Here is a 12,170-nt window from a genome sequence, read left to right as displayed (position 1 = left end):
CCAAAAAGTTTTATCTACCTAAATTCAAGTAAAAGGAAATTAATCTTACATTTATAAAATATTCAAGTGACTTTATATCATAATTAAGACATGGAATTTTTATCAGCCTTGAAAAAAATTTCTTTAACTTTCAGGAACTTTAGGAAGGTGATATTAGAACTTTAAATTTACTGATACCCTGAGAGTTTCTTTGAACAACCATTAATATTATAAACATGCATTATAAATGTTGAAATTTGTTGTGAAAAATAAAGTGTGGGAAATTCGGATTAACCCTATATATTTTTTATTTTTTTGTCTTTTTAGGACCACACCCATGGCATGTGGAGGTTCCCAGGCTAGGGGTCTAATTGGAGCTGCAGCTGCCAGCCTACACCAGAGCCATAGCAACGCAGGATCCGAGCCATGTCTGCGACCTACACCACAGCTCACAGCAACACCGGATCCTTAACCCACTGAGCAAGGCCAGGGATCGAACCTGCAAACTCATGGTTCCTAGTCAGATTCATTAACCACTGAGCCACAACGAGAACTCCTTTTTTTTTTAATTTTTTTAAATTTTTTATATATATTTTTTAATCTTGGCATTGAGAGTCTTGAGGATGAGGTCTATTTTGAGAATATGTTTTATTCATTGTTATGATCTTAAACCTAGCATGGTGCCTACTGTATAGAAAATACTTGCTAAAGAATATTTGCTAAAAGAATAAAGGCTGCTCTTCCGAGCTACAGGCCATGAAACTGATTCTGGGTGATGCTTCTTAGCCTTTGAAATCAGGCTAATTCCATGAAATAGCGGCTCCAGAAGTACATTGAAAGGTGTTATATATGCTCACAGCAGCTCTAGAGCTTGACAGACAAGAAGGTTGGGTAGAGTGTAGCAACATGACTATAATAATCACTAAACCAACTTGTGTCCTGGTTTGTGCTTGTGTACTTGACATAGATACTGTTTTAGCCAGATCTGCTAGGCCTGGTAAAATGCCAATATTTGAGTGCTAAATGAGGAAGTTCCAAGTCAGGTAAATTAGCAGAGGAACGAGGCCTGGAAAAAAAAAGGGGGGGGGGATGGTCTTGGGAAGCAAGGATAGGAACATGGCTGGGACCAAGGAAAATGTGTACCTTAGATAAATAGCCACTTAAACCTACCCTTTCTCCCCATTCTTTTCAATGTTCCTCTACCACTGTTACAATACAGCTCCCTCTCTTCTAACTCCCTTTTTAAAATCCCTTTATTTAGAGATTTTTACCTGGATTCCAATGCTGCTAGCTTATTTAGGACATCCACACCCCTGAGCAAAGAAGAGATTCAATCACTAAATCTTAACTTCTATTGAGTTTACCTGAATGATCTATGTAAGTGACTTAAGAAAATTAAGAAAGTCGGTTAAGGGCTAGCAGCACAGGAGAAGTCCTAAATAAGTCCTTCAGGCCAAGAATTGTGCATCTTCCCCCTGTCAAACAATTGTGCATCTTTCCCCTGTCATGGAACTTTATGGTCCTCCCTACGAGAAGTCGTTCTCTCCGTGACTGTCACTTCTAATAGGGTGAATGTTAGAAGCTGCAACATATATACAAGGACACTTGAGAAGAGAGTGATGTTGAAAAACTTTCTCAAGTGCCCTTAAGGTTTTGTGGATGCTTCCAGGAATATTGGAATTCCAAGAACATATTTGTAAATTAATTTAGTAACTGATTACTTTCAAAAAGGATTTAAGACAACTCACAGTGAAAACCTACATGCAAGTAAGCCAAAATCTTTAAGTCATAAACAGGAAACAAAAGTTAGAGAGATGAGAGCAAAAAGAATTCTTAAGAATTCAACTCTCTTGAGGCAATGGAACACAAAATTTAGTGGTGAATTTTTTATTCCCAAAGAGACCAAAGAGACTATATTTTTCAATTTCTAGCTGGAAAGAACATATCAGTTCTTTAGGAACAATAAATATATGTGAAAAAAAAACAGAAAAAGTTGAAAGTAAACTTTCTATTGAATATCTACAATGCATGGGATTTATATTCATTTTCATTATCACATTTAATTGTGCACACAACCCTGTGAGATAGACATCATTTTTACAACAGAGGAAACTGAATCTCAAGAAAAGTTAATTGACTTGACCAAAGTCACAGATAGTAAGGGATGGAACTAGGACTTTAGATCCTGCCTATCTGATTCCATAACTCATATCACACCTAGAGAAGTGAATAATCCCTACCTCTATCTCATCTTCTTCCAACTCAAAGCATGCACACACACGCACATACATGCATAATTTTTCCTTCTATAAACAGGCTGTATTCCGAAAGTATAACTGAGAAACTTCAGGAAAATGACGGAAATAGCAGCTGTTTAATTTAAGCTCAGTATTCTCATTCCAACTACTATAATGATAGCAATATCTTCCCCATTTGTGACATATGAAATGCCTTTTTGTACCATATTACAGCCAAATCCTAAGGAAAAAATAGGCATATTTAATTTGTTACTTGATGTAAGGCTCCTTATATTTTTATCTGTATGGAGACAGCTGAGAGTTATACAGAGATCACAAAAGTGGGCTTCAAGGAGGGAACGTAAATCATGCAAAGAAGCTAGAGAACTTGGGTTTAGTCCTACTATAGCACCTCCAAATAAAGCCCCATTTTTTTTTATGACCACAGCCACAGCATTCGGAAGTTCCCAAGCTTGGGATTGAATCCAAGCCACAGCTACTAACTATGCCTCAGTTGCAGCAACACAGAATCCTTTAACCTAGTGCACCAAGCCAGGAACTGAACCTGAGCCTCTGCAGTGACCCAAGCTGCTGCAGTCTGTTTCTTTTACCCACTGTGCCACAGTGAGAACTACGAAGTGGTCCCATTTTTGAAAACAGTATCCAAACCTAGCCTAGCCTGGCAGCCTCTAGCCTGGCATCCCTTGTCAAAGAATTCAGTGTGATAGTTTAGACAGAAGGATCAGAAACCTAGAGGGTTGCTTCCATGACCCCAGTAAAGAGTGGGGAAAGGGCCTCGAGCTCCCAAAGGCAAAAATGGGCAAAGACTAAGCAAGTTATCATTTCTAGGGGAGGTTTCCAGTCCAAGTAGGAAATCTGACAGGAGTCCAGTCATGTAGGGGAAGCCTGAAAGTTACAGTTAAGGGGAATGGTTTCAGATGAGTGTCCAAGAACTCAGAGGAGAGCTCATTTCTTTTGGGTCTGAGTCAGGCAATACAGAGACTTCAAGATAAAAGTCTGAGTTTCCACAGCTGTGTGGAGCCAGATGAGAAGTATCTTACAATTGGCACTTTTATATGTATTGATAACTCATGACAAATTCTGGTATTGCAAAGGCTCTTATTCTCTGGCAGAGAAACACAGATAGATGAAGTGACTTGCACAAGCATCAACCTGTGACAAATTCATGACCAGAAGTCATATTCTATGGCTTTTCTTCTAAAACACCCTTGACCCAAGATTGGAAACAATGGCTGTTGTATTTCAGGTCCCTCAATGACCCTTTTGTATTTTATCACAGCCAGTCTGACCAATTGCATCACACAGTGGTCCTGCAGATGTGTATCCTTGTGGTTGTTTTGATAAAGTATTTAAAATAGTAAAAATTACAAGTTAACTTGAAAAATGATCTAATTTGAAGTTCCTCTGTGGGCCACATGCATTTGAATCATTTATACAAATAATTTATTATTACTTTTAGCCATAGTGGACAAAGTTGACCACACACACCCCCAAAAAAAATCCTAAAACTACATTATCAAGCACTATATAATGCCTCCCCCCTCGACTCCAAAGCATATTTAAATGGATCTATTTTTTTTACCAACAGTGGAAAGTCAACATGAGAATTAAAATATATATATTTATCACCCAAAATAGTTAAGACACATACAGAGAAGCAAGAGTTGAGTATATTTGACCCATTTATGCTGAAAATTTTATAAAATAATGTAAAATTTTATTCAGTTAAAATTGAGTAGCACTTGTCACAAAATATTGTTTAATCTTTCCTACAAGTTATAAATTAGTCACCAAATAGGTTGTCAGAACAGTAGAGCTATTAGAAGCTTTACGTATGCATTGTAAATTCTGGCACAATTTCCATTTCTGAAAATTGAATGAAACTTTAAAAGTATGTTTGTTCTTCTCCTTCCCTTTCTCTATTTTCAGTGCTTATCAAAATATTTAGTATTAATAATATGCATATGAAACATAAGTATTGCAGGTATTGTTGGCTAAGAGAATTCTCTGGTATGTAACATTTACAGATACCATGGCTATTTCAGGATCATTATTTTTATTCATTATATCTATGATTTACACCAGAGATAGCAATCCAGATTGCACTGAGATTCTTTCAAAAGGTTGTCTTTCTAGTTGTACCACCTTTCATTAGTTATGTCTTATTAATTGTCACATTGCATTATATCTGTCCACAGTATGATTCTATATAACATAATGCAGGACATGAGAAGCAGTGTGAAACTATTGTAGGCATTACGTTTTAATGAGACAGCATTAAATGAGACAGGGTTGAGTCTGAATGCCCACAGTTAATTCAGAGAATAAGTGTATGAGTTAAAATTCTGACATGTTTAGCAAACCAAGTATTCATTAAGATAGTAGAGGTAGAAGCATTTTAAGAACTCCTGTGTGACAGTTACTACACCTGCAGTTCTGTGAACAAGAAATATACTTAATTTCAGGCGGAGGTACCCTGTGCGCTGGTAGTATGAAACTCTTTATTTTTTTTCTTCAGGTCCTAAAGGGTTTCCCAGAATGTTTACAAGCTGACATTTGTCTACATCTCAACCAGACTTTGCTGCAAAACTGCAAAGCCTTTCGGGGGGCAAGTAAAGGTTGCCTTAGAGCTTTGGCAATGAAGTTCAAGACCACCCACGCACCTCCAGGAGACACTCTGGTTCACTGTGGGGATGTCCTCACTGCACTTTATTTCTTATCCAGAGGCTCCATTGAAATCCTCAAAGATGACATTGTGGTAGCTATTCTGGGTGAGTGTTTTAGAATTGGATGGTCACAAATTCAGTTATTAACTAATGTAATGCATAGTTTAAAAGAGCACTTTCCTATTTATTTCTGAGTACTCTTTGATGAGTAATTTTAAAGCTTTATTTAAAATTCAATTGAAATCAAATTAACCTTGTGGAAAGTGTTTTCTTGACTGTCTCATTTTTGCTCTGTTGTGTAAATGCTTCCATTCGTGGCAGATACTTAAGCATCTGAGGCCAAATGTATGAAAATATTCAGCATTTTCCTGTTCATGTAAGAGCATCTTGTATTCATGCTTGAGCCCATGTATATGTAGTAAGCATACTTGGTAGCATGTGCCAATGCCCTGTCCTAAACTGGGTTTATATTTTGATGAATTTCATCAAATTGCCATGCACTTTACCTGCTGTATCCCGTCAAACAGAATTATAAGTCCTTAACTAGGTAATATAAAGCTAGGAATTTAACACCTAGGGACAAAGGTAGTGAGAAGATTAAAATGTGTAATAAGTTTAAACTGGATTGAATGCAAAAGAAAGCCCCTCTATTCAATCCACTTCTTCAAAAATAAATTTAGTTAGTGTCGACTTGTAGGATTTCTTTGGAGTATTAAAACAACGGGGAAGAACAAGAGAGCACAAAGAAACGAGGTCCATCCTTCTCTCCTAACCCTGAGCCAAGAGGTTTAAGCCTCTCTCACCCCCTTGGGACCACCCACCCCCAATGTTGGTGAGCATGCGCACTTCTTTTTTCCTGCGGATTAAATCTGATTCAGTTTAAATAATGGAACATGTAATTCAGTGAGTTCCTTTCACTCGATTATTGATGTCAAGGATATTCTCTGTTTCCTTCACTGCTGTGTAGAACCAGAATAGGCATAGCACAAGATCCAATGCATGAATGAAGATGTTTGAGAGATTCTTATATAGTTTAATATTTTATTATAATGAGAGCTTTTGAAAAAGGTTTTTTTTTTTTTCAAATTTGACAAGATGCACAATTTGGTTTAGAATTCAATAAGCAGGCCAAGAATAAAAATATATTCTAAATCACTTAGCAGTTACACAATAAAGTGGGGTTTTCACCAGATTTGGCCTTGACAGTTTGCTCTGGTATATTGCCAGGGAAGGATCATGCTTTATGGCATTCTTGATCTTCCTACAGCCAGCCTTGACTTCTTTAGGAAGGTGACAAGCCTTCTGGCCTTATAAAATAGTAATTTTAGAGTGTGATTAAATTTTACACACTGACTGATTTACTCTTTACTCTTTTACAATCATGTAAGCTAATTAAATACAAAGCTCATGCTCAGTTTAGTTCAGAGCTTTTCTTTGATAATATCTATACTGAAATATCAAAATATAAAGAATTTTAAGAGATTTTCTGTCTCATTTCCATATAAGTCTACATTTAAAAACCTCAAAAATTATTATTCTTTCTGTTTTTGAAAAGGTAAGTATTTATCTAAGCTAAAGTAATGTATTTTCTTCAATATCAAGTTTTCTTATAGATATGGTATCTGATTTCTCTCTGTTAGTTACATTCATGTTTAAGATTAGTATATTATAGCATTTTTCTTTTATTTAGAAAAATATTGTTTAAAAGTCTTTATAAGTGTCCACAATTTGGTACATATGAATTTTGAATTTGTCTACCAAAATCTAAAGTAACAGATCCAGGGAGGTTTTTTTAAATCTGAAAAGAAGCTTCAGGATGTATGTAAGCAGGTACTATTTTATACTGCCATTGGCTACCTTTAAAAGTTATGTAATCAATAATCTATCATTAGATATTACACAAGTATTCCTAAGTACAATTTTTAAGTATCTTGACATTCAGAGACAGAAAAATCTAAGTGGCCTTGACACTCAGGGAAAATATTTGGAGAAGATTAAATATATCAAGTGTGTAAAGATTTTGACTGGAGTCAGAATACATGGGATTTATTCATGGCTACTATTCTCTCCCTCCCCATCTGAGAAGGTGACCTTGATCTAATCCGTTTACACTCTTTAATCCTCTTTCCATATTTATAAAATTTGGATAATAATTAGTAATTTTTTCACAAGGTTATTTTGCAGATCAAGTGAGATAATGCACCTAAGCATTTGACGCAGTTCCTGACACCTACTTAGTCAGCAATGAGCATTTGTTATTATTGCTGTCATTATCATCCTCATCATTGAACGAGGCCTAGAAAAGAGGTGACATGTGGCAGGGAGAGGGGATGGGAAGGGCACATCAGAATCCTGACACTGAAATAACCCCAGTGTCTTGCCCCCTTTTCTTTGGCAAGAAAGCAAGAAGGACACACTTTTAGAATAAGGACCATATGGTAAGAAAGCAGAACTGTATATTCTGAGAAAACTATAACTAGATTTATTAAACAATTCGACAAATTCATTAAGGGCAAACCCAAAAGTGGTTTCTAAAGGAAACAGGGGGTGTTCAAGTGCTGAAAGTGTTCCATCATAATTCCATGCTTGGCATCACCTTCAGAGACCATGCTGAGATAGAAAGGTTGTGAATCTGACTCACCACAGCTTTTGGCATATTTCTAGACTGACAGAATTAGACCACACCTACTATTGGTAAACTCCTTTTGTAGCAAATGTAGCATAGCAGACTAAAGCCATGTTTGCTACATTCTAGGCACTTAGCCCAAGAATCAAAACAACGAAATAATGGGGATTTTGCCAAGACAGGTGCACTAAGAAGCAGAATTGCAGTCAGCAAGCAAACATGGCTAGGGCAGTGAGTAGGAGGTACTCCAATGTTGCCCCCATGTGACAGTCAGTGATGTGGTCTTACATTTGACAGTTTGGGTTCAGGGATTGATCAATGGTCCCCTTCTACTTTTAGAAAGAAAACATTAAGTTCAGATTCTTTTTACCTCCTTTTTTTTTCTTTTCTCCTTTTTCTTTTTTAGGAAAAAATGATATATTTGGAGAGATGGTTCATCTTTATGCCAAACCTGGGAAATCTAATGCTGATGTCAGAGCTCTCACATACTGTGACTTGCATAAGATCCAGAGGGAAGACTTGCTAGAGGTTTTGGATATGTATCCTGAGTTTTCTGATCACTTTCTCACAAACCTAGAGTTGACTTTCAACCTAAGGCATGAGAGTGCAAAGGTATATGTTATCTGCTTATTTTCGTGCTTTGACATTTTATTTCGTTCTTGAATAAACTGCTTTTAAATACTTCTGAAAGATTAAGTGAAATAGTGTAGAAAAACTTAACCAATTCTGACTACTCAAAAGGAAAAGCCAACTTAATATTGGAATTTCTAAATTATGGGGAAGGAATTCAGTCTAATTACTTTCAAGTGTATTGAATAACTTTAGATAATTCAATTAAATGTGACTTTTTAGGAACTTTTAGATGACATACCTCATTTAAAATAGCCATGGTTGGGGAGTAACCATTGTGGTTCAGCAGTTAATGAACTGGACTTGTATCCACGAGGACACAGGTTCAATCCCTGGCCTTGCTCAGTGGGTTAAGGACCGGCATTGCCATGAGCTGTGGTTTAGGTCATAGACGTGGCTTGGATCTGGCATGTCTGTGGCTGTGGCATAGGTTGGCAGCTAGAGGTCTGATTTGACCCCTAGCCTGGGAACTTCTATATGCCATGGGTGTGGCTCTAAAAAAAAAAAAAAAGACACAATAAAATAAAATAAAATAGCCATGGTTGGGAGTTCTCACTGTAGCACAGTGGGTTAATGATCCAGCTTATCTCTATGGCAGTGCCAGTCTGTGCAGTGGGTTAAGTGTCTGGTGTTGCCACAGCTGTTGCGTTAGTCACAGCTGAGGTTCAGATTCCATCCATGGCCCAGGAACTTCCACATGCCATGAGTGCACCTCAAAAATAAAATAAAATAACCATAGTTTTTTGAGTGTGACAGCTATTTATAATAAATGGATGATTTTAGGCTATTGAAAATCTCTTAAAAGAGTTTATTTTGTATTGAAGTTAAACTATTCTCTCAGCTATTATTTATAGCATGCCTTGGTTAGCAATATCTTTTCAATAATTATGAAAAAATTAAACTCTTGGAGTTCCCGTCGTGGCACAGTGGTTAACAAATCAACTAGGAACCATGAGGTTGTGAGTTCGATCCCTGGCCTCGCTCAGTGGGTTGGGGATCCAACGTTGCCAGGAGCTGTGGTGTAGGTTGCAGACACAGCTCAGATCCCGAGTTGCTGTGGCTGTGGTGTAGGCCAACGGCTGTGGCTCCAATTGGACCCGTAGCCTGGGAACCTCTATGTGCCACAGGAGCGGCCCTAGAAAAGAAAAAAAAGACAAAAAAAATTAAACTCTTAAATTTAGGTTCATATTTAACACAATTTCTAAATCACCAAAGTATAAATTAATCAGTCTTATACCTGAGTCAAAATAGTGTTACAGAATAAATAACATATACTCTAGTAGAAATAATATTTTTTTGGCCACCCCTATAGCTGCAACCAGAGCCACTACAGTGACAACACCAGATCCTTAACCCACTGAGCCATGTGGGAACTCCTAGAAATAATATTTTGAATAATTGTACATATGATTTAACCTGGAGTGAATTTTGAGAGTGTAGCCCTTATATCCCTTATTCTCTTCCACTATGAAAATGTGTTCTTAAAACCTACCAATACTCTAAGAATATAGATCTAATGTTGCAGCGTACAATTTGTTACTAGGTTATTCCTCCATCCCCTTCATCCCAAACCCTACAATCCCAATGCTAATTCTAAATACTTTTTTGTCAGAAGCCAAATGTTTTGACACTTGCCAGTATATTTTATTTATTTATTTATTTATTTTTATTATTTTCCAACTGTACAGCAAGGGGGTCAGGTCATCCTTAGATGTATACATTGCAGTTACAGTTTTTTCCCCCACCCTTTCTTCTGTTGCAACATGAGTATCTAGACATAGTTCTCAATGCTATTCAGCAGGATCTCCTTATAAATCTATTCTAGGTTGTGTCTGATAAGCCCAAGCTCCCGATCCCTCCCACTCCCTCCCCCTCCCATCAGGCAACCACAAGTCTCTTCTCCAAGTCCATGATTTTCTTTTCTGAGGAGATGTTCATTTGTGCTGGATATTAGATTCCAGTTATAAGTGATATCATATGGTATTTGTCTTTGTCTTTCTGGCTCATTTCACTCAGTATGAGATTCTCTAGTTCCATCCATGTTGCTGCAAATGGCATTATGTCATTATTTTTTTATGGCTGAGTAGTATTCCATTGTGTATATATACCACATCTTCCGAATCCAATCATCTGTCGATGGACATTTGGATTGTTTCCATGTCCTGGCTATTGTGAATAGGGCTGCAATGAACATGCGGGTGCATGTGTCTCTTTTAAGTAGAGCTTTGTCCGGATAGATGCCCAAGAGTGGGATTGCAGGGTCATATGGAAGTTCTATGTATAGATTTCTAAGGTATCTCCAAACTGTTCTCCATAGTGGCTGTACCAGTTTACATTCCCACCAGCAGTGCAGGAGGGTTCCCTTTTCTCCACAGCCCCTCCAGCACTTGTTATTTGTGGATTTATTAATGATGGCCATTCTGACTGGTGTGAGGTGTTATCTCATGGTAGTTTTGATTTGCATTTCTCTTATAATCAGCGATGTTGAGCATTTTTTCATGTGTTTGTTGGCCATCTGTATATCTTCCTTGGAGAAATGTCTATTCAGGTCTTTTGCCCATTTTTCCATTGATTGATTGGCTTTTTTGCTGTTGAGTTGTATAAGTTGCTTGTATATTCTAGAGATGAAGCCCTTGTCAGTTGCATCATTTGAAACTATTTTCTCCAATTCTGTAAGTTGTCTTTTTGTTTTCTTTTGGTTTCCTTTGCTGTGCAAAAGCTTTTCAGTTTGATGAGGTCCCATGGGTTTATTTTTGCTCTAATTTCTATTGCTTTGGGAGACTGACCTGAGAAAATATTCATGATGTTGATGTCAGAGAGTGTTTTGCCTATGTTTTCTTCTAGGAGTTTGATGGTGTCCTGTCGTATATTTAAGTCTTTCAGCCATTTTGAGTTTATTTTTGTGCATGGTGTGAGGGTGTGTTCTCGTTTCATTGCTTTGCATGCAGCTCTCCAGGTTTCCCAGCAATGCTTGCTGAATAGACTTTCCTTTTCCCATTTGATGTTCCTGCCTCCCTTGTCAAAGATTAATTGACCATAGGTGTCAGGGTTTATTTCCGGATTCTCTATTCTGTTCCATTGGTCTGTCTGTCTGTTTTGATACCAGTACCACACTGTTTTGATGACTGTGGCTTTGTAGTATTTCTTGAAGTCTGGGAGAGTTATGCCTCCTGCTTGGTTTTTGTTTCTCAGGATTGCTTTGGCGATTCTGGGTCTTTTGTGGTTCCATATAAATGTTTGGATTGTTTGTTCTAGTTCTGTGGACAATGTCATGGGTAATTTGATAGGGATTGCATTGAATCTGTAGATTGCTTTGGGTAGGATGGCCATTTTCACAATATTGATTTTTCCAATCCAGGAACATGGAATATCTTTCCATTTCTTTCCATCTTCTTTGATTTCTTTGATTAAAGTTTTATAGTTCTCGGCATATAGGTCGTTTACCTCTTTGGTCAGGTGTATTCCGAGGTATTTGATTTTGTGAGGTGCAATTTTAAAAGGTATCATTTTTTTGTATTCCTTTTCTAATGTTTCATTGCTGGTATACAGAAATGCAACTGACTTCTGAATGTTAATCTTATATCCTGCCACTTTGCTGAATTTATTAATCAGTTCAAGGAGTTTTGGGGTTGAGTCCTTAGGGTTTTCTAGGTATAGTATCATATCATCTGCATACAGTGACAGTTTGATCTCTTCTCTTCCTATATGGATGCCTTTGATTTCTTTTGTTTGTCTAATTGCTGTGGCTAAGACTTCCAAAACGATGTTGAAGAGCAGTGGTGAGAGTGGGCATCCCTGTCTTGTTCCAGATTTGAGTGAGAAGGCTTTCAGTTTTTCCCCATTGAGGATTATATTTGCTGTGGGTTTATCATAAATTTGCCAGTATATTTTAATGCCACCTAATAAAGGCTCTGGAAAAAAAGATCCTTAAGTAAATAGTTAGATAAAATATGGTAAAATTATTTCTCCCTGGAATTATAGTCATTCCCAGATTATTGTGAGAGACAAAGA

General features: G+C 37.2%; 1 protein-coding gene across 8 annotated transcripts in view; it reads left to right on the top strand.

Annotated features, from left to right (window-relative positions):
* KCNH7 (potassium voltage-gated channel subfamily H member 7) overlaps window positions 1–12,170 on the top strand; it is a 501,689-nt gene that overhangs the window by 455,890 nt on the left and 33,629 nt on the right. For 7 of the 8 annotated variants that reach the window (XM_021075770.1, XM_021075768.1, XM_021075769.1 and 4 more), the window contains 2 exons: window positions 4,756–5,008; window positions 7,936–8,141. In XM_021075770.1, coding sequence (XP_020931429.1) covers window positions 4,756–5,008; window positions 7,936–8,141 — 459 coding nt within the window. The remainder of the gene's footprint in view (window positions 1–4,755; window positions 5,009–7,935; window positions 8,142–12,170) is intronic. The other variant, XM_021075767.1, reaches the window with a different exon arrangement.

Source organism: Sus scrofa, chromosome 15 (genome assembly GCF_000003025.6).
Source record: "Sus scrofa isolate TJ Tabasco breed Duroc chromosome 15, Sscrofa11.1, whole genome shotgun sequence".
NCBI lineage: Eukaryota > Metazoa > Chordata > Mammalia > Artiodactyla > Suidae > Sus > Sus scrofa.
Note: the sequence above shows the minus strand (reverse complement) of the source record. Positions and strands in the feature narration are given on the sequence as shown.